At 33.6% G+C, this 26,484-nt stretch overlaps 1 protein-coding gene across 2 annotated transcripts in view; it reads left to right on the top strand.

The window, feature by feature from the left end:
* The window catches only part of LOC135838681 (retinol dehydrogenase 14), a 39,172-nt gene extending 18,384 nt beyond the window's left edge, over positions 1–20,788 (top strand). For both annotated transcript variants that reach the window (XM_065354415.1, XM_065354414.1), the window contains exons 3-8: positions 11,904–11,996; positions 12,417–12,656; positions 17,851–18,033; positions 18,133–18,242; positions 18,690–18,779; positions 20,113–20,788. In XM_065354415.1, coding sequence (XP_065210487.1) covers positions 11,904–11,996; positions 12,417–12,656; positions 17,851–18,033; positions 18,133–18,242; positions 18,690–18,779; positions 20,113–20,217 — 821 coding nt within the window. In that variant the 3' untranslated portion in view covers positions 20,218–20,788. The remainder of the gene's footprint in view (positions 1–11,903; positions 11,997–12,416; positions 12,657–17,850; positions 18,034–18,132; positions 18,243–18,689; positions 18,780–20,112) is intronic.
* Positions 20,789–26,484: the final 5,696 nt, after the last annotated feature.

The following is a 26,484-nucleotide window of genomic DNA, read 5'->3' as shown; positions in this document are numbered from 1 at the left end:
CGTCAGCGTTTCTCGCTGGTGTAGTCGATCTTGATCGTGATCGCCTCTCATTAGCTTTAGATAAAGCTAATTGGTAAAGACTTTTAGTCTTAGCGAGTTGAGTTTTCGTACTCGTAAGTTCTGCCTGTAGCTTCGCTACTAAAGCTTGGGTTTGCGCGATTTGTTGCTCACTAGTGGCATGACTATCCTGCCAGAATTGAGCTTCAATTTCCACCGCCGAGTTTGCCAGCGCACGTAAGTCTAGCGCTTGTAGCGTTGTCTGCATTAAATGAAATTGTGAGGCGTAAAGTGTCATGTTACACTGATCACGTGGGCAGAGGACCATTTGTTGTCCGTTGGCACTTGCCTCGGTACACATGTCTCTTACGCATGCTGCGTGGAATACGTGTTTGCAATCACTTGTTGCGAGTACGGTGGCGGCTTCGTAAAATTCGCTGCAAGTTTTACTCGCTTTTTCTTTTTAGTTTCAGCTTTTTTAGCTTCATTGTCTGATTTTTCTTGTTTACGCTTTTTGTATAATTTTTTGCGTAGCTTTCGAGCTTTTTGTGCCCCAGTTGATTCGTCTGTCGAATTTTTGTCCTGAGTACTTTCTTTTTCCTCATTTTGTGTTTGTTTGGGCTGAAGCTGCGCTTCTAATTTCTTTTTATTACGTAATTGAAGTCTTTGCTCTCTAGCAACGTCAATAAGTTTTTTTATGACCATTTTTGATCCTTCGTGGAAAATTTTCTTTTCCGCATCAGTTGCTAATGGTATGCCTTGAATTCTTTCAAGCATGTCCTCTTCCGAGTCAGTTGTTGATGATTTTTGATCATCATGTTTATGTTTGTTTAGGAAGTCTTTGATTTTGTCAATCATTTTTCGTTGATCAATGTATGAATGTAACTTGTCGTCTTTTTCCATTCTATCGATCTCCTTTTGAGTTAGGAAAAGAGTGAGTTGCCTTATGTTGGCTACACGATTGATGTTTGAGTCGTCTGTGGGCTCTAGTAAATAGGAATTTATTCCTGTACGTTTTATTACTAGGTAGGGACCCACTTTTTTAGGGTAAAATTTTTCTCCAGTACACTTGTCCTTGCTGGATTGTTTATGGTTCGTGAGTAGAACCATGTCTCCTTTTTTCAAGATAGTAGGATCAGGATGCTCCTTATTGTATTTGTATTCTTCTTCAATACGTTGTAGTCTACGCCTTTCGCGTATGTAATTCTCAATTATTTGAGAAGGAGTCATTGATTCCACTTTGGACTTCATGTGTTCAGTCGTGTAGACTGCTTTTTTCGCCAATTGATCTGCAATTACGTTTGTGTACTCGATTTTACGAGCATAGACGTGTATAAACTGTACACTTGTGAATTTTTTCACTAATTCCAAAATTCGTTCAAATAAAATTTTGTGGTGTACTGGCTTCTTACGAGAATTAAGCCAGTTGTTTTGTTGCCATCTTGTGACAGTATAGTTTAATGCTTTGATCGCATAATTTGAGTCCGAAAAGCATTTTACTTTCTTAAAGTTGTTCTTTAACATTGTCTCTAGTGCGACTATAATTGCCTTTAGTTCGGCATAGTTATTAGATAGACTAAATTCACCGTCAAATTCCAATTTCTGTGAAATATTTTTTGTACTGTCAGTTGAAAAACAAATTCCAATGCCTGCTACGGCGTCTTCGTCTCCATTCTTGGAGCAGGCTCCATCAGCTGTCACTCTCGCATAGCCGTCCGGATCCGAGTATACATCCTTTTCAGGGATTAATGTTGTTTTGTGATTTTGTTCGATTGTCATCGAAGGTAGTTTAATCTTTGCTAATTTATGTAACAACTTTATCAGTTTATGTTTAAAATCATACTTGGCCCCTTTGTGTGGCATTTTGTCAGTAATACAGTCTTGGATGCCCCAGGCCTCATTGGGTTTAAATCCAAAAGGACCTGGTGTGTTATTTATTTCATCTTCAATTTCTTGAACGTATGTATGCCACCATATGTGCGTTGTAAAGGGATCGTGTAATTTATTAATTTTAGTCCGGAGTTTGTCTCCAATAATCCGCATCGTGCGTTCAACCGACGACGATTGTGGATTGTAGGCATTCGTGTGTGCCACTTTTATATTCCTGTCTTCCAGCAGGTTGTACCAGTCGTCATTGATGAATTGTTTCCCATTGTCTGAGATTACTTTCTTAGGTTTAATACCCTTTTTGTCTATCCATTCTAGGATTGTTTTCATCTCTCGACAAACGTTTTCTTTTTTGATTTCTGGCATCGATCTTAGCCAATTTCTACCCGTGAAAATGTCTTTGGCTACTAGTAGGTATCTAGGTGCCCCTTGTATAGCTGGAACTGGTCCATAAATGTCTACAGAGAGTACCTCTCCCATTGAGTAGGCTTCTATTTTTCCGAATTCAAGCACTTTTGGCTGAGCGTAATTTTTATTGAGTTTGCATATTATACATGCATTAGTGATTTCTCGAATGTAATCGAGTGATTTTGGATGGTAATAAATGCGACGAAATGCTGCGTCTAATTTATTTGCACTAGTGTGGCCATAGGCAGTATGTAAAAAATCGACTGTGTCATAAAAGAGTTCTGTTGGCAAGTAGGGAACGTATGTATCGTCTTCTAGTCTTTTCATCAGAATTTCTTTTTTCTTAGCAGTGTCTTGAATCTCTTCATCTGTGTCGGATTCATTACGTTCTCCGATATTCGTATTGCATTGATTTACAATTTTGTATCGGTTTAGTAACCGTTTCTTTTTGTCTAATTCTTTTTTGTTTTTCACAGGTATATATTCCTTCATTATTTTCATCATTGCGATGCAATTTTCATCAGTTTGTTGATATTTTGATATGTTTGACATTTTGTCAAAAAGTCTTGGGACATTTTCGTCCAAAAATTTTAAGTCAAAAGTAGAAATCATCGTTTCGAAATTTTTTATTTCAAGTTCAGGTGCTTTCATCATATAGAGCATCCTATTTGATTTGGTCATTGAAAATTGTAGGTCAAAGCAGTTGAGCATTGTAATCCAATATGCTGCTTTGCGATGCGTTTGCATCATGTCTCTGTATTTATTTATTGTGGCTAATAGGTTTTTCTTTACGTGAATTACACGTCCGAATACCCACATTTGTAGGCGTTTAAGTACTTGGACTAGCGCCATCATATCCTTATCAAAAGGAGTAAAATTCTTTTGGTGAGCTTCGAATGCGATCGATACAAATAAGCATATATGCTTTTGTTCGTCTTCTTTGTCTTTATTTGTAATGTAAAATAGAACTGCGTTCATAGCATCTTCACTTACGTACGTATCGAGATATAACTCGACGTCAGGAGGTGGTGGCTTCAGTGTAAAATCTGCACAGAATTCTGTCTTCAGCTTTTCAAAAGCTTCTTCTTGGGCTGGGCCCCACAGTATTTTGCCATCTTTAGCACTTTTACCTACAGTCAAGTTATAAATTGGTCGCAATAATTGCATGTAATTTGGAATAAAATTCCTATATAGACCTGTAAGTCCAATTAGTTGTAGTAATTGTTTTACTGTCGTGATATTAAATTTACCTTTTTTGTTTGTATGTTTATCCACAAATTCCATAAATTTGGTAACTTTATCCTTTTGTTTGGAAATTTCGTCTTTGGATATTACAAATCCTAAGTGCTCCGCATATTCGCGAAAAAATTGTGTTTTTGTAGGATTTAATTTCAGTCCGTTTTCACGAATACGTTCGAATACGTGTAGTAGTCTTTTTAGAGTTTCTTGGAATGTAGCTCCAGATACCTTCACGTCATCGACGAATTTTGTGATTCCTTTCTGGTCAGGAATGACTTGGTTCATCATGTGGACGAATTCTCCACTTGATATTTTTAAACCGTAAGGGAGTCTACAGAACTCATATACTTGTCCGCATACTTGGAACGCTGTGAATTTTCGTGAAGCTTCATGTAGAACAAGTTGCCAAAATCCTGACGTAAAGTCAAGAGTACAAAAATATTTGTCACTTGTGTTCTCGTAAATTATCCATTCTATCGGACTTGGTTCAGTGAGTACTTTTTGTAACACTGCGTTTAATTCGTCAGCGTCTAGGCATAAACGTATGTCTCCAGATTTTTTAATTACTGGAGCTGTGGTGTTTATGTAGTTTGACCTTGAAGGTCTAATTATGCCTAATTTCAGCATTTTTGATATAGCTCGTCGTAAAGATTCAATTATCTTTTGTGAGGGTCGGAATTTTTCTCCTCTCCATTTTTTCAAATCAGGTTCTTTACCGTCATTTATAAATTTGAATCGGACTTGTTCGCCCTTGTATTTACCAGCATTAAAGCTGAAAATGTCACAATATTCTTCTAGTTCTTTCCAAGCATTGTTTGCTTCTTCAAGAGTAATCCATCCCTTAACTACGAGATTGTTTAAGTCTATTTTCATATTTTTCTTGTAAAGCTCTCTGGCTTTTTCTTGTTCGTGAGTCCAATCTTCATCTAGGTACTGTGTATGATTTTTTATCATTCGTACTGTACTGTGTACATTTTGTGGACATACCATCATGTTTTTCAATGGTAAGCTACCATAACCAAATCTAGGTGTTAGTTCAAAACGTTCATCTTCTGTGAGGAAAGGTATTGTGAACGGTATACCATTCTTAGGGTTGCAGATAGCTCGTTCTTGACCATTTTCACAGTCAATTTTTATACCTAAGTATCTTAGTGAAAGTCTACCAATTATGACGCTGTATCCGTCAGTGTCTAGTATAAAAAATGGCATTGTTAGCATATGGTTGCCTATGCGTACACATACCTCTACAATATGTGTCATTGCTCGTATGATTTTATTATCAGCTAATTTTAAGTTTACTGGGTGGTCCAGTTTTATGTATTTGATCCATTGTGGATGCTCTCTTGTTAGGTAATCTACTACCGGTTTTGTCATTGCATTGGGCAATGCCCCCGTGTCCAGCTGAGCTGGTATAGGTACGTTGTCTATAAATATGGGGATTGCGCAGTAGTAATCTTCTGTGTTTATTGTTGGTCGTTGTAAATTTGTTTCGTGACGAGCTTCACTCTCATTTGTTTTCATAAATTCTAAAATGTCTAAAGCTTTTTGCTCTAATGTCAATTCTATTTTTTTGATTTGATTTGGATGTTCTTCATCCTCGTCTGGCTCATATTTGGATATTTTGATCCATGGATCGTCTTTTAAATTGTCTACAAATGATAGTTGTACATCATTTAAGTCCATTATGTCAGGCATCATTAAAATTGCCTCGTTCAGACGATCATTTGGTCTCATTTGTGATGCTTTGTCTTCGTAAATTTCTCGATTTCCGAGGTTGTCTATTTTAATTTTTTTCATTCCAAGTATCGAATCGTATTCGTAATAGTCATAGTGTACAATTTTGTCCGGTGGTATAGTACCATTCATGTTCAAGGATTTTACCTCAAATGTTTTTATTTCATTTTCAATGTCAGTTTTATCGTCATCTTCGATCTGTTTTTGTTCTTCTAAGATATGTTTCTTTGCTTTCGGCTTCATTGCCGTTTCTGTATTATAAGGTTTTGAAAGCTGTGCACTTTTTGTAGGTGGATCGTAAATTATTCTTACGAATTCGGCTTTTCCGTTTTCTTGTGATCGAAATTCTCTTCGCATGTATTCTCCAGTAGCTGGATCTATACTTACTTTTTGAGCTAAAACAGCTACTAAAGTTTTCATCATGTTGCGATTAAGTTGTATTTTGTCTTGAGCTTTTTGTGTACAGCATTCGCTGAATTTATTTTCTCGTACGTAGCTTATTGGTTCTTTCAATAGACTACCTGTTTTGGGCATTTCTTCGCCTGAATCGTCTATATCTAGCAATATTTTGCATAATAAGTCCATTACTATGGGGTACATCGCCATGTCAGGATAATACCTGTCGTATGCTTGACAATAGTGAAAAGTAGCCTCAATCGGCATAACCTCTCCGTTGGGTGATTCTTCGGGTTGAATGAACCATCCTTTTTTGTTACTTTCGACTGTTTCAGTGCGTAAGAATTCGTAAGCTATTTGCTTATGAAATGTCACTCTAGGGTGGTCGTCTGCTATTTCTTGGAACATCTTACGATACTCTTTGTATCGATGTAGGCTCGTGCCTTGTTCACCTTTCTTCGGTGGTTTTGCTATTGGCATTAATAGTATTATTCGTTCCGCTCCTTTTTCTAGCAGTGCGTTTACGATTAAACGTAATTTGTCTTTTACCATTTCAGTAGGCGCATTAAAGTGATTAAATTCAATTTGTCCTGCGGACAGTATGTATTTGGCATTTTTTGGAAAGTTGGTTTTGCAAACTAGTTTTAGTAATGTTCTAATGTCAATCTGGTCCCTTATATATTCTGGTAGTTGTTCGGCTCTGCGTACCGTTCCTCGTCTTATAAAGTGTACGATACCGTCGCCTATCCATATATAGTCTTCTGTGAATGCATTTTTTTGCATAATCGGTGGAGGAAGCATTTTGCTAGACGAAGCCTCCGCGTCGCCTAGCTCTACTTGTTTCCCGTAAGTTTGTCAGCTTTTTCTTTTTCTAAACGTTTCTTCTTCTCCTCTTCAGTTTCCTTCTTCGGAGGAGGTAAAATCGTAATTTGCGCTTGTGTTTGCGCATTCGTTTGGTTTAGCGCGTTTACCGGCGCTGTGAGTGTACCTTGAGTTACATTCGATGATTGCTGCTGCGCAGCTTGTTGTTCATTTAGCGCTTGTAGTGCTGCTTGTTGAGCTGCGAGCGCATTTGGATCTACCTGTGGCATGAAAGTCGGCATTTGCATTTGCATTAGCGGGTAGGGGTAGTATGTGGGTGCTTGAAATACCGGTGAATATTGATATGTCATAGGTGCTTGTGTTTGAGTCATCGATGTATCGAAATAATTCTGCGATGAATTAGAGGCTGTGTCTGGGTAGCTATCATCCAAATTATTATCATAATTTGTGTTGTTGAAATCGACATAATTGCCGTAGTTATCATACCCGTAATCGGGGGTGTATTCTTGACCGTAGTCTGGCATTACGCCATCCATTTCCATTTGTTTCACTGGTAATGTTTGTTGTTGATTTCCTCCTTGTGGAGGTTTGTAGATAGCTACTGTCGTATCTGTATTAGGTTGTTGTTGCCTACCTTGTATTGGTAGGGGTGGTCTTTGTGAACCTTGTTGGAATCTGTTGTTTTGTTGGCGTTGGCCGCCATTTGATTGGTTATTATTTTGTTGTCTTTGAAATCTTTGGCCATTTTGATTCCAATTATTTTGATTTTGAGGTCTGTTGAATCTTTGATTCATTTGTTGATTGTAGAATTGAGCATATTGCTCCGGTGTGAATCTAGATTGGAACTGTTGTAGCATTTGCTGTTGCTGCATCAATAGATTATTTTGTGCTGTGCGTAAATCATGTATGTTAGTATTTTGTGTCGTAAATTTTTCGGGTGTATATTTTAGTTCCTTGTGTTTGGGATTATGTTCTTTTTTCGAGATTTGTCTTAAGATTTCAATAAATTCGTCGATCGTTAGGTCCGGTTTTTGGACATATAATGCGTACATTTTTGGTGTCTTATCTCTCATCATGTCAACGATGAATTTTTCATCTCTAATAGTGGAGTTTTTGAAATTTTCCAACCATCGTATCATAAATCCAATGATTTCTGGTAACGAACGGCAGTATTTTGCGTCATCGCAAAAGTTTTCAGCATCTTGCTGTGCTTTTGCATTCCAGTAGAAATTTAGAAAATTCGTGCGTAAATCGTTATATACATGAACTTGTAAGTTAATGCTTTTGAAAGCCCATTGGTCTTTCGTGTCTATGTTCGCACGGAAGGCTGCGGCCTTCATAAATTCAGTCACATTAAATCCAATAATGTATTCTTCAAACGCATTAATGTACTCGTATGGGAAATAACGTCGCTGTTCGTTAAAGAACACGCCAGCGTTACGCATAGCTGTGTAGTCGATCTTCGTTGGTCGCGTGTCTGCGCCTGTGATCGCACGTTGGTGTGGATTTGCTTGTAGCGAATCGTGAATTTTTAATACTGTATTTGTAAGTGCCATTTGGTTGATAGTGCAATTGTTCACTAATTGTACTTGTTCAGCTACATTTTGTTCGATGCTTTGCATTCTGTTGTCGTTTTCTATGAATTTCTTTTTAGCGCTTTCATCTAATGTCGTGTATTTGTTTGAGTAATTAACTGCCCAATCATTTAGTTCATCTAATTTTTGGCGTACGTATTGTACGTTTGTAGCTGCGTCTTGCGCTTGATTACGTGCTTCGAGTGCGTGTGACGCCGATGTCGACGCACTTTCAGCTGCGGTTTGAGCGATGTTTCTCGATTCAGTTGCTACCGATTTTGTTGTTTCGATATGCGATGCTAATTCGCGTTGATTATCAAAAATTGTTTGCATTTGTGTATTGTCATATTTCCATGACTCTTGTAATAAATTACGTAGGTGTTTTATATCATCGTCCTCACCGGGAGGGTGGGCGGGAATATTCGTGCTACGAGGAGTGAAGGTGTATTTGTCGTTCATGTTTTCGTTTGATACGATATCGGATTTTTCCAAAGTTTTCTGATTTTGCTTTTCAGAAATCGGTTTCGGAACACTTTGTGTTCTATTGCGCCTATGAGTTCCCCCTTGTAGAATTACCTCGTTGTAATCTACACGGCTTATACTTCTCTCACTACGTCTCAAGTTTGACATACGCGCCAAAATAAATTCACTACTGTGTAGTTATAAATTTTATTACAAGTAATACAAGTCACAAATAATAATATGTACAATTAAATGCGTATATATACGCAACGTGGTAGATCACGCTGTTTAAAAGCGCGCGAACACACCTCGTGTTGAAAAATATGTTACGTGCAGCGGCAGCTGCGACAGTAAAATCGTCCGAGGTTGCGGCAGCGACAACGGCTCCGTTCTCCGAATTCGGCGGTTGGACGGGGCGGCGGTGGCAGCACGTACCACGTTGATTCGAGTGCTTTTGCTTCGCCTCTTCTTGGCTAATTTTCTCAAATTAACCTACACGAAAATGCAAATAAAAGCTCCTACTTATGTCTAGATTATTAATAAAGCCACTTTTTAATCTTTTATTTGCGGATTTACCACCAAAAAGAAAAATAGCAAGCGTGTACGAGCTCTAGCGGCTCTCTATTTGTCTGTAGACAATAAGCAAAAAATGAAAAAGTACTTGACGTTAGGCGCCAATGTAAATATAATGATATTATGTACCACTTGGTGATACTTGCATAAGCTGAATACTCTGAGAATATTACTTACCCCGGCCAAAGGCTATATCAATTATATCACACAATAAGTAAAATGTAGTCACGTGTAAGACACTTTGTATTAAACGTAAAAGAATAAACACAGTTAAATACCTTTTAAGAAGGTTTATATGTATCAACACGATACTTAACACTTAACACTAATTACTTATAATTAAACACAATTAAAACTAATATAATACGCTTTCTTGCCAATTATGGCTATAATACACCACCGAGATTATACCGCGTCGACACGTCCGATCACTACGTACCTCAACAATATAACAATCGGCCGCAGCGCCGCTCCGTGGGCTTGTAGCCCTGTGTCGCGACGCGTGATCAGTGTTACCAACACATATACTTAATCCTATATAACCCTTACAGGTCCGGCATATCTCCCCTCTATCAATTCTATAATTTTTTTTCATAGAACTTCTTGTTTACTCAGAAAAATCGATTTTTAAAGGAATCAATATTTACATACTCACTTATCTAATCTTCCATAAAAACCTGCCCCCTTTTTTTGGGCAAACGAAAAATTCTCAAGTCTGAAAAAACGTCAAAATGTCAAAAAGTCATTTTTAAAAGTTTGAAATATCACTTCATTGACCTTTTTTTTCAAATTAGTGAAAGTTGTAACATGATAATGCCATTTTTTTAAAAATTCAAAAGCTTAATGCATAATTTTTTTCAAATTTTCAAAAGTCGAACTTGATATGTAGGTATTTAAAAGACTACTTCAATGCTACCCAAAATGCTAAAGAGGTCAATTTTTTCAGTTTTCAAACGTCCAACGTAATGTCAAGAATTCATCTCAATTTTTTCAAATTTCTTAAAAGTGAGAAAAAATATTACTCGGGTGGTGGGGGGGGGGGTTTGCAAAAGTAATGCAAACAATTTTCCATTTTTTCGAAGTTTTCAAAAAAGTTAATAAATCAGATATTTCTGTACTTACTTGAAAGACTGGAAATTGGTCATTTTTTTCCAAGTTTTTAAAAGTCTGAAAAAATTGGAAAATTTTAAATTTTTTTCAAAAAAAATTCCAAGTTTTCAAGTCTTAAAATACATACCTACTTATGTTATAAAAATACAATAAAAAATTGTTTTTGATGCTGAAAACTGAAAATTTTTCAAAAAAATGATTTTTACTGCCAAAAACGATGAAGATTTTTTTAAAAATCCGTACAAAAAATCTGATTTCTCAAAAAACTCAGAGTGGTGTAAAATACAAAGTAACCTCAGAATTTTAAAACAGAAACTTTTCAAAAGTTAAAAAATGTCGCCATAGGTATGTTATATTTTAAAAAGTACTTACTTAATCCAATATTTTGAGATTTAAAAAAGATATTTTGTTGTTCACAAATAAGATGTACCATTAAATTCAAAATTGAATTTTGAATAATTTTTTTTTGATACAATTAATTAATTTTTTTTTGATTCTCGACTCTGTGTGTGATCTCTGGAACGATCCTATCAGAATAGGTGAATAAAATTTGTCAATAAATCGGAAAAGTATAATATAAAATTTTCAAAATTATTTTCCTACCAATTTAAAAATATTTAACTGTTCTCGCATTTTTTATAGCCAATTTTTCTTGGAATTCGGTGTTTTGTACAATTTCATTCCTATAATGTTTTACCTATCGATTTTTTTTTGTTTTTTAAACACATTTTTATGCTAATTTTGCTACTTTTTTTTGCATTGTTGAGCTATATTTGAATGTGGGTAATCTTAAATTCTGATGACATAATTTTATTAATTTTCAGCAAATCACTTTCAAAATGTTGTAAGTTTTTGCAATTTTTTGAAGTACCTAATCATATGTCTTATACTGAGAATGTGAGATTTCCAAGTTGTTTCTAAACGTATATTTATCAACTTTGTGGTTCTTTTTACACAATTTTAATGCTACTTTATGACTTTTATGTCTCATTTGCAATGTTTTTAGGTCTATGTTGATTTTGATATTTTTTTTGTGTAATGAGATCTGCCATGATTTAGACCAACTTGTAAAATATTTTACCAAATTTTAACATTGTTTTGTATTTTTATTTGCTATTTTTAAAAAGAGATAGGTATTTTATAAATTAAAAAAAAAAAAAATAATAATAATAATAAAAATACGAGTAAAACTTGAAAGAATACGCATAATATCAAATTGAATCCGAATTGATCAAGGTTTTTTTTTTTGAAAAAAAAATGCTCTTTCAGGAGGATCGTCTTAAATATCAGTATAAATCTTTAAAATATGATCCCCTTCAGTTTAGAGGGTCGACAAACAAATTTATACTCGTAGTTCTAGTTGCTTTACTATCAGTCAAATTCGATACCTTCGATACACTTGGTAGATCCATTTCAATAATATGGCAACTTGAGAAATTTTTTTTTTTTTTTTTTTTTGCACAAAATTTGAGATTCCAAATTGAAAATAAAACTTCTAGACGAGGCTGGAAAGATGATTTGCAAAAGTTTATGATTATATAGATATTTTTCTAACGTTGTTTGCGATTGATTTGATAGGTACATGTCTTATTATACTTAATCCATCTTTATTCGACAAAATTGTCATTTATATGTATAAAAATTATTACAAATTTGAACCCCATTACCTACCTATTAATACCTATAAATCATGTTGCTCAGGTATTGGCAAGGAGACCGCTCGAGATATGGCAGAACGCGAAGCTAGAGTAATTATGGCATGCAGAAACACCGAAACTGCGGAGAAAGTAAAAGGTAATACACTTAGAACTTGCTGACTCAACATTTATAGCACTTATAGGCTTATTAGTAAACACAAGACTATAAAATATAACGATTAAGTAACCCGCGAAATACAAAGAGATGTGTACTCTAAATTTACACATTTGTTGACATATACCCACGTACCTATACTAATAAAACAAGATGAGAATTTTGAAAATAGAATTAAATTTATTTCATTCGCACGACTACGAGTAAGTATACATAAAAATAAGAGAAAGTATTTCAGCACACAGAGGAAAAACTAGACTAAGTATTTTATTTACCTAATCGAATTTGTTAAGTACCTATACCTACCTAAAAGTTGATTTTTATTTTTTTTCTACATTCTTGGATAAGTATATTACTTTTACATCTATACAATTGGTACCACTTTTTTTTTCAATTCCACAGAAGAAATAATCGCACAAACGAAGAATCCAAACATCGTGGTTCGTAAATTGGACTTGAGCAGTTTGAAATCAGTACGAGAATTTGCGAGTGAAATTAATAAAACTGAATCAAGACTGGATATTTTGATTCACAATGCCGGAATGGCCAATACCTTTAAACGTCAAGTAACTGAAGATGGACTCGAAGTGACCATGGCAACTAATCAATATGGTCCATTTTTATTGACGCATCTCTTAATAGGTGAATATTTATTCATATACGAGTATTTATTTTCTTAAAATTATATAATCCATACCTATATGAAAATGGTCGAAGAAAGAAAATTGCGATGTTCTTATATTTCAAGATATTTAAATTTCAAAAACGAACTAAAAATGTTCAAAAATAATTCAGTTTGATGGAAGTAAAAATTTTGAATTTTTTAATGTACCCTCTACCTACGTCATATGTATTATAAAATTTTCAGGGCAAATTAGGTAGTTAAGTATCTACCTACTTCGTATGTATTTCATTACTGAAAACAGCCCGATGACAGTACCTAATTAATTATTATAAAATTTCGTAATTAAAAACACTTTATTAATATACGCTAGGTACTCGTAATTTATGTTTGTATAAGGTAGGTATACCTACCTCTCTGAAAAGACTTTCGATTTCAAAAAAATTAAGAATTCTCCAGGAGGTCTCTTCCGTCTCGTGTATCTATTTTAGAAAGTAATTTATATTAACACAAAACATCCTACATGAAAGAACTGTACACTATTATCTACATTTTATGCATACAAACCTATTTACATGTTTGAGTAATAAAACATTCATCGGTATATACGCATCGCATACGTCTCGTAATGACAAAAATACCACAACAACCTCAAATCCATCATAAAATGTAATTACATAAACAGCTAAGTAACAGCTTTAACCCAAAAACCAAGCCGTTGTGATTCGAATAATATACCGTTTAGAATTCCTTCCCATTTAAGCAAGGAGCACTTTATTACTCTTTTTGCAAATGGTATGTACCTGCCTAATCTATAGATAATGTTAATAATACAGAATTTAATGTAGAGACATAAAAGTGGTGAAATGTTAATTACTCGAGGCGATACAAAAATACGTATACAAGCTTTCTTTGTAGGTATTACATTATTTAGACTTTGTATGTATGATTCAATTTGGTTCAAATGAAGCTACTTGTATGTAAATTACAAAAAACAAAAGAACGTAGGTATCTACGTATTTTACGCGGGAAATTTGAGACATTGATGGTCAAGGTCAAGAAGTGTTGGTATAATCTATTATTTCGAAGAATAGGTAGTCATTTTTTTGGTAATTTGATATCGACAGTCTAAATTTTTAGAAAACTATTCGAGTATTTTACTGGAGGAAAAAATTATCAGTTAGGGTGACGGGAGGAGGCGGCGGAGGAGGAGGAGGAGGATGGGTTATTCCAGCTATTTAGGTTAGTGTGATTTTTTCACGTTTCGTCGTCGCATTTACTTCTTTGATTCTATTGAAAAAATGAATGAAAAACGAGTCATGAAAAATAATTTTTACCTCTTTGTATCCTAAACTTTTTCCAAACGACGAAAAGTTGTCCGATTTGATAATTTTTTTTTTTTGATTGAAAAATCAAAGTAAATACGTCCCTAAGTACCTATTAATTGTATTCGAAATACAAAAGACCTGGGGCTGGCAGAAAAAGAGGAAGGAGGTGGTAAATTCTCCTAACAAGGGAACCTCTTAATGAGGTGTCACACTCTGATTTGAACGGGACCGCGATTTTTGGAAAGAGCATAGTCTAAAACCCCCAAAACCAAATTTTCAGCTACCCAAGTTCATTTTTCGATTTTTGGCGAATTTTTGAAAATTCAAAATTGACTGTTTTTGGCGATTTATGCTTTTTTTTTAAAAGTACGCACTTGATCAGTAAAAATGGTCAAAATAAGTCCCAAAACTAACTAATTACCCAAATCCAAATTTCACCATTTCCAGCCATTTTGGAGCCTCCAGCGCGATTTGTCAACTTCTCCAGAATTTTGAATTTTGCTCCAGAAGGCGTGAATATGAAGTTGGACAGCTAAAAATCGAGTTGTATATTACACTCGACCTGTTTAACGAGTTTATCCACATTTGAGTCGATTTTGAGAGTGACACCTCAAAAGTGGATTTTTGAACAGCTTTTTTCAAAATTAAAAAATCCAAGAAATTAAAAGTTTCCCGTTTGTGTGGAAATTTTCGAAATTCACACGAATCGTTGTATTTGTCCAAAACAAACCCCCCAAATCCAAATTTCACAATTTCCAGGCCATTGTGGAGCCTCAAGCGCGATGTTTCAATTTCTCCAGAATTTTGAATTTGCTCCAGAAGGCGTGAATATGAAGTTGGACAGCTAAAAATCGAGTTGTGTATTATACTCGACCTGTTTAACGAGTTTATACTACATTTGAGCCGATTTTGGTAGTGACACCTCAAGAGTGGTTTTTTGACCAGCTTTTTTCAAAATTAAAAAATCCAAAAAATCAAAAGATAACCGTTTGTGAGGAAATTTTTGAAATTTGTGCGAATCGCTGTATTTCTTCAAGAACTAATCCCCGGATCGCAAATTCTACCATTTCCAGTCGTTTTGGAGCGAGAGTGACACCTCAAGAGGTTCCTTTATAAGTATTTTTGTAATTTTGGAAGTTTTGTCAACCAATTCACATCTTTAATCAGAACAATGAAAATGAATCTGGAACGACGAACTCAGGAGAAAAATAATTTTGATCCTGTGGGTTCCCTTCGAGGGGCTTCATGTGAAACAATTTTTTCTTTTTTAATTATGAAAATTCATTCATTTCAAGAATGTTTTTGAATGATAATCAATGGTATAGGTACTGTTTTTCTTAATTTTAGGGACTTTTAACCTTCTCCCCTTTGACGTGTTCCAGGCGTCTTTCGTATCCCAAATACAATATTTCAGTCAAAAAAATTCCAGAATTTGGCAAATTTTCATCATTTATCAAAATTATTCTTCGGGCTCGTTTTTCATTCATTGGTCGGTACCTGAATCGAAGAAGCCAATTCGATAAGAAAATGTGCAGTAATACCTATTTTCAACATTTTAAGGGTATTCATTATTCAACCTCCCCTCCCCTCCCCTCCCCTCCCACAAAGTCTTCTCAGGCCCTTCGTATCCTAAATACAATCGAATTACTTACATTAGGGCAAATCGCGAAAAAAGTACGGGAGGATTTTGACAAAATTCAGTGAGACCTTCATTTTGAATTAAAATGTTGAGTACTTGAAAAAAAAAATAGTCCTGGAGGTATCCTTTGGAGAGGAGACATTGGTTCTCAAAGAAACGGGATTTTCGAAAAAATCGTGGTTTTTTCGCTCTAGCCCAAAGCGTTGACCTACGTCATTGCTATCAAAAATCCTATACCGATCTCAGGGTTCTATTAAGTGATTTAAAATTTGCAAATCATATTTTGTTTTAAAGTTTTTAATCAAATTGAAATTTTGTAAATTTTTACTTCTCAAAAATTTCACATCAATTATGGCAAAACATCAAAAGATATCATTTCTGAAATTGGATAAATATTTTGAAACGAAGTTGTGCCAATTTTTTGGTCATATTATTTCTAATTTCGAAAGATTGAAAAAAATATCCAAAAATTCACTAATCAATTTTTTTGGTTTCTTGAAATTGGCAATAATGTCAAAAAAATAACATCACTGCGTTACAAAATATTTTCCCAGTTTTGGAAATAATATATTTTTCGATGTTTTGGCATAATCAATGCGAAATGTTTGAAAAGAAAAAAATTGCAAAATACGAATTTACTCAAAAATAATCGATTTGTAAATTTCTAATCGTTCAGTAGAATCTTAAAAGTGGTCTTGGATTTCGATGACAATGACCTACTTGGACGCAGAATCACAAAATTTATTATCTCTCGGGACTGAACTATTTTTCTCAAAACAGGTTGGGCAGTGGCTGGAGCGAAAAAAACATGACTTTTTCGAAAATGCCTCCTCTTCGAGAACCCATATTTTCCCTCCAGGGGCATCGCCAGAACTAGGATTTTTTCGGAGCGATTTTCAACTCAAACTGAATGTTTTCACTGAATTTGGTCAAAAACCTCAAATTTTTTTTTTGCAATATACCCTAATTATACTAACTTTGATTTTTCGGTCTAAAAATTCTTGAATTGGGCAAATTTTCAGAATTAAAAACAATTGCAGCCCATAAACCCTCCAAAATGAGGTCAATGGGGTCAAAATCATTCTTCGTTATTCAAACTGTTGTTCAAGTTTTATGATCAAAAAAATTAACGAAGCAAGAATTTCACCCATATAGAATTAGATAAGTAAAGTAGGTACCTACTTATATGAATTTTTCCATATTTTGGCCTCAATTGAGAGGCCCCAGTTTCTCCCTAACGACCTCTGCAATCCAATTTTTTTGGGGGGGGAAGGGAAGGAATGAAACGATTTAATTATTGGGAGCAACAAAAACTAAATTTCCGGAATAATTAAGGACCAACCTATACGTAGAGAAGTTCTTAATATGTCATTTCATTTTGATAATGTTCATTGAAAACACAGAAATTGAGCTTAATTACTTATACAAGTGAATTTATCGTCATGTTTCTAAGAAATTAGACCTATATCGAATATAACTTTTACGTAATTTCATACTAAATTTTATCATTGCGGATTATTATAGGCTCTGTTTTACTATTCTTCGAATGTGTAGACCGTTGAATTTATTAAGTACGTACCTAGCTGTTCATATTATGTATGAAGAATCAAGTTGGAACATAGATAAGTTCTTCTTTGAAAACAATCGGTTCTTCAAAGTTTATCAGCAATTAATTTCCTATTATTATGGCCTATGGGGAAACTGTATGACTCACAGTTCCTTGAAATTTGAAGTTATTTTGGTTTTCTCATGGTGGGCAGATGACGACGTCGTCATTTTTTGAACCGAGAAAACAAAAAAATTAAGGTTTATTCACGAATTTGTGGTTTAAAAATAGGTATTCACTTTTCATTAGAAAAAAAATTAAACCGAGACAGGAAGTTGTATTTTGAAATTTTCCTATTTAAAAGAAAATCTTCATCAATACTTGAAATATGAGACTTCAAATTCAAAAATAAAATTCAACATCTGAAATTGGGGCTGGGTATAGTGGTTTGCTTTCTCTTTCGATTTTCTTTTTTCCAATTCAATAATTTTTCTATCGATTAGGATTCCTTTTTTGAAAAATAATCGAGCAAAATTCATCATATTTTATGAATTTTTCACGACTGAATAAATCTTATGACTCAATTTCCAGATCCTCTTCCATCAATACTTAATTATTCTTCGATTCTCAATCTAAATAAACTATAAAGTATATATTATACAATGTATATTATAAAATTAATATTATAAAACCTGTTACAGATTTATTGAAAAAATCCAAACCAAGTAGAATAGTGGTAGTTTCCTCATCGTTATACAAACTGGGAAAAATTAATTTAAATAATCCAAATCCCATCGACGCGTTACCAGCTTACCTGTATTATGTATCAAAATACGCCAACATTCTATTCACCTTAGAACTCGCTAAACGATTAGAAGGAACAGGTAATTTCGCCTTTTACATTTACAACTTATGCAAATTTACTAACGCAGAAGCTCTTGATTTGGCCTACGTAATACCCTCGAGTATTTTTTTAATTGCAGGAGTTACAGCTAATTGTTTGCATCCTGGATTGATTGATTCTGGAATATGGAGAAATGTACCGTTCCCAATGAACTTACCCTTACAACTTATCGTAAAAACTTGTTTCAAGGTAAAACAAATACGAGTAATACTTGTATTTTGATGTACGGTACAGCCATCAATCATTGGAACTTTCGATAAGCGATAAGCTCGAAAACTGAATAATATTGTCCAATTGTTCGTCGATAATTATGTTGAATTTGATACCACTCGTGTATTACCTTCGTCGAGACAAGCCATCGAAATGTAAATGAAAAAAAAAATTGTGAAACGAATAGCTCGGATAACCCACTCGAAAATTTATTGAAAAAATTTTCACTTTGTACCGTTAGATATTTAATTTACTTTACGTGAATTTTGCACTCATCGTTGAAAATTTTCAAAGTCAATTTTTCTGCAAACGATACGTGTTCGTATAATGATTACACGTTTATTATCGTATGTAGTACCATGTGTTTGTAGGTTAATGGCACCGAATTTATTTTTATAAAAAATAATAAAATTTTTATCATTTCAGACGCCTAAAGAAGGTGCACAAACAACTATTTACTGCGCAGTATCGCAAGCACTCGCTTGTGCAAATGGAAAATATTATTCAGAGTGTCACGTAAGTGCATTAAAAAGGATTAACCGTGTGATATGTATTTTTTTTTCACGTTATATTATTAGACAACCTACTTGCTCAATTGATAAAATCTATCTACGAGAGATCTTTTTTTATTTTTAGGTATACAAAATTATCTATTTTTTTCTAAAAAATTATTTGTAATTAGGTAGAGTTATTTTTCAAAAAAAAAAAAAAAAAATCACGTAGGTATTTTTTCTTACTTAGAACTGTATTTACTCGAAGATAATTTTTATGCCAATTAATTAAATTCGGCGGGATGATTCGTTAATTAATCGGGTATCATTAAAATAAAAATAGTTTGAAAAACCAGAAGGTGAGACTTGATGGAATATTTTAGGGTCGCTAAAGGTAAAAATATGATTCTAGGATACACCTGTTGAAATATAAATTAAATCAACCATAATGTCGTCAATTTCTGAGGATTTTAGAAGTGATATTTATCGATTTTTAAATCAATTATGATACTTCATTACATTAGTAGGTGTAACGCAAATGTACCTATCTTATTATCTCGTCGATATCGTCGAACGAATTTTGTAATTTAAAATTGTATGTACCTTCAAAATTATTTCCCATTCTCTCCCATCTTCCCTCTAGGTAAAAATTCCAAACATTTTGATTTTGTTTTTCAAAAATCTCACCCTCACTTGTTTTGTTATTCAATAAAAAAAAAAATAGGTAGGTAACCAAATAATAACGGATGTGATGCACATATGTACTAATAAGTAATTAATTCGATTAGGTAATTTAAATTTCTCTCAGTATATATTTCAAACTTACAAGAAGTACCTATCTAATTACTAGACGATAAAGTAGGTATCAGAGATATTTTTCCAATAATTTTTCTGAGAAAATTACTATCAATTGCAGCAGGGAGAAATATATGAACAAAAGTCAATTATTTTTTAAACTAATATCTATACAACTATAACTTTTGAAATGATATTTCATAAATCTGGATAATTTTATTCATCAAGTCTAATTAGTTTAATCACGAATTCCTATTTATTATTCAAGATACCTACCAATTAAACTCTTCCACTCTCCATTTATTATTATTTTTCGTTATTTTTCGATAATGATCCCGAAAAATGGCAACGCATTTTTAAAAAGACGACCATTTATGATAACCTTTTGAATTTATTTTAACTATCAAGAGTCCATACATTGTAACAAAGTTGTTTGGTTTTTGCATTTGAAAGAGGTGAAAAGTCAATGCACACCTTTATCATCACGATTTGCAAAAACGTAACTGTGATGTCTAAATTTACCGACGAAAACGATGATAAATTATTCGCCGTTATTTTTTCAGGAAGCCGAACTTTCTCCCGGAGTAAAAGATGAACTGACTGCTAAAAAATACTGGTCCATTTGCGAAAACTTGGTGCAACTGAAAAAAGACGATCCTCATATTTGAATTTGCTGTGAAGATTTTTTCAACATTATTAAGACATTGTGACAAATTAAGAGAGATAGTGATGTCGTATCTCGTGTAATTTCATCCATAACTACTTAATGCATTTTTTAAATAGCGTTAAAATTTAACGCGAGTATTTTGTGTTTAATGCAGGATTATATAAGTAAATAATTTCATTAGATTTTTTATAAGGATATTATAATTAAGTGATCAGTGATCAAAATTAGGTATACTTTTAAGTTGACAAATTACTATTTTTGTGAAATTAATTTCTTTTTAAGAATTTGTAGGTAAAGTTCTCTCTTTTCAGTTTTAATTCTTTCATAGCGTAGAACGTACTTAGCTTTTAGTTAATCCGAGATAGAAAAATCAGTTACCATGATTATTTTTCAGTTTTCAACAAACAAGTATCTACCTGTCTAAAAAATTTTAAACAGGGGTTTAAAAATATTTTACATTTTGACGATAACTTACACTTATCTATATTGACACTTCAAGTTCAATTATTCAGATTGTGTTTTATGCAATATCAAATAAGGTTAAATATATTTTTTCAAATTTTGTTTTCAAATATGTTTTTTTCTTCAACTAAAAAAAAGTCTGCCTGGTGTCTCAAGTCTACTTTTCTAATTTCATTATCTAATTGCTTATCTAGGTTTTTGAGATTTTAGCAATAAAATGAAATCAAAAACAAAATGATGCGAAACTTCAAAAAAACGAAGGAACTAGAAACGAGTTCTAATTTTTTTTAAATATTTTTTCGTAGATATAAGTATCAAATCAAAAGTTACCTACTTCAAAAATGTTCGAAATTAGGAAAATTATTTTAAAAAGTATTTGAGGATCTGATTTTTTTTTTTAAAACTTTAAAATTATCTTCGACTTATTGTATGTTTTTTGTTATTTTTTTTAAATTGGCATTTTTGAATAAATACTAGCTCGTTCTATTTTCATTTGAGATTGAGAAATTTTCTCTTCTTTTCTTTTGCCAACTTTTCAAATATTTCAACCTCATTATTTTTCTCAATTTTTCTAAAATCTTGTCAATTGGTGATTTATTGCAATTTTTTACAATTTTTTAGAACATTGAAATTATAAAATAATTTTTACAGTTTCATTCAATTTCACCAAAATTTTTGCATTACTTCATATTTTCAGTAATTTTTGTACTGAATTTAATACAGCTTTTAAAATGATGATAACTTATCGTGATTTATGCGAAATATTTACTCCATTTTGATTACATTTGATCATTTTTTTGGATTCTTCAATAATCTATGCAATTTTTACAGGATTTTGCTCTGAGTTTCGACCGTTTTAAATTGTTTTAATGCCATTTCAACTAATCGCAACAATGTTTTGACAACTCTTACAGTGGTCAGGAGCCTTCAGGCTTTAGCGATCGCCAAGTGTAAACCAACAGACCACAGTGTACTTACGCCTGAGGCAGATCCTTACCTACTTCAAAAATACTCATTCTAGTAGGTAAGTATCTAAACACACGACAAAGCAGTCTTAGAACTCCCCCCTCCCCCCTAAAACAAGTACATAAATTATTTTCAGTGGATATTCCGGCAGTATTTTCCGATTTGTAAGTGCATAATTTTTTGTATCCGTTTCCCATCCCAAATGTCCAAAAAGATCATTTCACCTTATCTGTTTAAAAAGTTCTCTTTTTGCTCCAAAATTGCCAAACAAAAGTCCTGCCTGGTTTTTTTTTTTTGAAAATTTGCATAATTAAAAGATTCTGCTTTTGAATTTTTTTTTTTGCCAAATTTGACCAAAAGTCAAAAAGTGTTATTCTTTGGAGAAAACAGAAAACAAGCACAAATATTAAAAAATGTCAGAAAAAGTGTCCTATTTTTAGTCCAAATTGTCCAATAAGTGTCAATTTTTGACACATTGCCAAAAAGTGTCAATTTTTGGTAAAATTATCAAAAAACGTAATTGTTTTCCAAAATTGTCAAGCATGCCATGTTCTTGCCAAAATTACCCACAAAACACAGTTTTCGCTAAAATTTCCAAAAAATTCCTGTTATTTAATTTTTTGTCAAAATTGTCAAAGAAAATCAAAATTTTGGCGAGTTGACGAAAAGTTGTAATGTTTTTTCGTTAAAATTATCAGGAAGTAGTTTTTTTGATGAGATAGTCAAATGGACATACTTTTTGCCAAAATTGCTGCTTAAGTACGGTAATTTGCAATTTTACCTGTTACAGCTGTTGGTTGGTCACTGTGTCATGTACAGCTACAAGGCTAGAGGCAAGGGTTATTTTATATTATTAGGTGCATTAATGAAAGGAGGTTGAATTTTTGGAGAAAGTTAAGTAAGACTGAAGGGTTATGAGCTATTTCAGGTAAAGTTTTAGGAAGGTTGAGTGAGTTTCTTAAATTGGTATGATCTTGACAGGCGAGTAAGATGTGGTAGTTAGTGAGTTGGACTTCGCATGTAGAGTATATCAGAGGTGGTTCTTTTTTGAACTGATGGGAATGGGTGAGGAGAGTATGGCCTGTATGTAAATGGCATAAGGGTGTTGGTGGTGTGGCTTTGTCTGTGAATTAACCGTGATCATATGGCTTCCATCACATTAGACACAGGGACATGTATTTCTGGTACAGGTGTAATCCTTAGTGACTGCTTTGTTGCTAAGTCTGCTGTTTCATTTCCCAAAATTCCTGAGTGGGCTGGAATCCAAACTATGGTAACATCCATGTCACATTGGAGAGATGAGATTTCTGAGGCAATTGGATGTTGCTTAGATTTAGATTTTAGTTGAGTGATGAAAATTGGAATTTAGTGAATCTGTGAAGATCACAACTTTGTCGAGTCTGCTCTCAATTGCCATGTTTAAAGAGGTAAGTATAGCATATAGTTCACATGAAAGAATACTGAACCGGTTTGGAAGTGGAAATTGCAATACCTCACAATCACCACAGCGATCCACGGATTTCGACCCAACAATATGAAATCATTATACTGAGCAATAAAGTTATTGATGATTCGAGTTCGTATTGAGTTGAGTGTGTTCAAGTAAGGGTGAAGTCGCCCAAAACCGACAACTTTTTGTAAAACCACCACCAATCAAAGACTATTTCACTTCAAAACGTCGTAAATGGCTTAAAATGTAGGTTGAACTTTCCCCTAACTCATATCAAAATTTTGGCCTAAATGAATAATCCTTAATATGTGACGTGCTCTATGAGAATTGACCTTAGTTCAAAAACGGGGTTTTCAAGTTAATGAGTGATTCTTATAGAAAAAAAGACGCTCTTTCCAATGGCGCAAACCGCAACTTCCTATCTCTTTTACTTTTCTCGGAAATCGACCGCAAATTTGAGAGGTAGGGCCAAAATCAACTCAAAATTAATTTTTTTAATTTTTTATGATTTTGGCAGTAAAAAATAACCTAATTTGCATACAAACACTTTTCAAGCCCCATTCTTGCATTTCACTTCATGAAAACTTGTTACTTAATTCATTAATTTTTTAAAAGAAGAAAAAGTAGAATAAATTACATTTTCAGTGAAAAATCTGCTTGAAAAAATATTAAAATAAAAAAAAACAATTGAAAAAATTTAAAAAAATTGTTGGCTTAGGTAGGATTTGAACTCAGTACCTCCCGCGTGATAGTTCAGCAGCTGCGCCACGCGGCTAGCGCGGCAGCATACGAACACGCGGTTATGACTGGTTTACACAAATGGTCACAGAGCTAAAAGGGACCTAGACAAAACTACTGGAGACATTTCTGTTGCCTACCTACCCGAAAAGAAGGTGAAAACACACTTCAAAACTTTAAATTTTCACTAAGGTCGATTCTCATAGAGCACGTCACATAGATATGATTTTTGAATTTTTTTTCAATCAAAAACGATTTTTCAAAATTTGGTATCCTAATCGCAACCACCTCCAAAAAGTTAGGTACCCTAATTCTGACCACATTTGAAAGACGTGCAGCAATTAATAAATTTTTGGTGATAAAAAATGGTGGAAAACCATTTTTTGATCATGGAATTTCTTTAAATTCAATTTATTTTGCGAGTTTTGGCTTTACAGTGGCCGGGAATGTCTCAGAGGAACACGTTTATATCACTTTTCAAAAGGTAGCGCTAATAACAGATGAGATATACATTGGTGGTTGGGATTAGGCACTGGGCAGAATAGGGGTGTTTTACCCTTAGTGATGTATTAAATAAGAGAATACTTTTCTTAGTTTTATAGTTTTTGTAGGATTTTCTAGATAGAATGGTGGAAGAGGATACAGCTGAATAGAGTTTAGAATGGAAGAGACTTTATGGAGATATGAGTCATAAGCGTATGGGAGATTGGGATCAATTTTTGAGTCTATGGTGAGAGGGAGACCATCAACAGTTTTAAGGTGAATGAAAAATTTTGAAAAGATGAGTTTTGAACGTATAGAGGGGGAGGATTTCAGATGCTTCCTTGATATAATAGGTAAGTGTATAGGAGTAGTTCTGAAGGCTCTCATTGCCAGTTGAAGAGCTGTGTTGTGAATAGTGTTCAGTAATTTGAGTGTTGACTGTTTAGCTGATGAGTAGTATTTTTTGTTGAACAAAAGCATCCAAAAAGCATTTATTTTTGCTTTGCCTGCCTGAAAAGTCCCCTTTTTGTTTCAAAGTTCACCAGACAGAAGTCCTGTATTTTACAAAATTGCTTAAAAAGCTTTTTTTTGTCACGTTTTATTTTTTCTCCCCAAATTATGTATTATTTTTTTTCACCTTTTATGACAATTCTTCGATATTTTTGAAATTCCTCCTCCCCTCTCCGCCACAATAAAAGCCTCGGTTATAACCAAGGCATCATTGTTTTGAAATGTGAAACAATACAGACATTTCATCTATCACAGGGGTTATTTCCATTTAAATTTACCTACATAGAATCTTTATCTAACTTGGAAAAATAGGTAGGTATAGGTACCTTTTCAACGTTTGGCCAAATAAATCGGCTCAAAACTTCTCGATAAGTAGGCAGGCACTTCGTTTAGCTTGACTACGTTATATCAGGTAGGTATTTGTCATAAAGGGTACATAATTAGTACCTCCCTAATTAAATTATTATCACAAGCGCAGTTTCCAGCTTATACACACGTACGACCACGTGGGTCTTCATCAACTACCATATACCTACATCTGTGAATCGTTGCTTATCGTGTTTCGACTAATTATTTACATTGTTTGTACGGTGTATTGAATAATACGAATAATTAATAACTACGTACAAGTAAAAGCGGTACATGGAGGAAAATACGTTTTACCCAAAGGGAGACTCAATTCGTCACATTACACAGTAGATAGATATTATTTTCGTCAATTACGCGTATGATTTTTCAATTACCTAAACTGGTAAACAAAATGTTTCGTACGGTATATAAGTAATATATTGGTATGGGATAAACATTTTCATTATAATTATTTAATATTTACTCGCCGCTTATGGAATTCTTTATCACGGCTGTCAATTGATAAAGAAGACGTCGTGTACTTAAAAATAATATATAGGATAGGTACTCGTACTCGAAAATAAAACATTGCAATAATCATCTAAATTATCTAGATTACAATTATCGAGCTGGTGTTAGCATAATTTTTCGAAGCACCACTCGAATATATAAGAAAAGCAATTTTTTAAAACATTTGTCGAACATATTAAAATTTTCGTAATACTCCAAGATGAATGGCGCCTTCTTATAATGCATTCTTAATACCTGTCGATATATCCATATCCAATACTTTACATAAGAAGTCGAAATATCTCGAGATAATTTTTTTCGTTTTCTTTTCGCAAATAAATCGCGAGTCGCCAATCGCGATGCAACTAATTACATTAAGAAATCACCTTGAAACTTTTTTTCTCATTATTAAATCGATCACACTCTTATCATCGTTATTATTAACCCAAAACTCGCGCATATTTTTCAGTTAGGTATGATTTACGAGTCACTATAATACACCCTGAAAGAGACATAATTGTTAGGATGGGCTCCTGTGGAATGTTTATGATATCGAAGAATACGATACCTTCGTACGTGTTCATTGAATATGCAACATTCTAAGATAATGAGTAAAGCTTCGCGATAAAATATCTTCATCACATGAGGAACTTGGGAGAGGATTTGTCTAGGTTTAACATTTTATTGCGAATTTTACCCCTTACCTATCTCTGTTTTTACTGTTTACGGCGACATGTTACGTCATTACACGTGGTGGTAATAATAACAAACGTAAACCTTCCTCTCTGTAGAGGTATTACT

Source organism: Planococcus citri, chromosome 3 (genome assembly GCF_950023065.1).
Source record: "Planococcus citri chromosome 3, ihPlaCitr1.1, whole genome shotgun sequence".
Classification (NCBI taxonomy): Eukaryota; Metazoa; Arthropoda; class Insecta; order Hemiptera; family Pseudococcidae; genus Planococcus; species Planococcus citri.
This window is presented reverse-complemented; position numbering and strand designations above follow the sequence as displayed.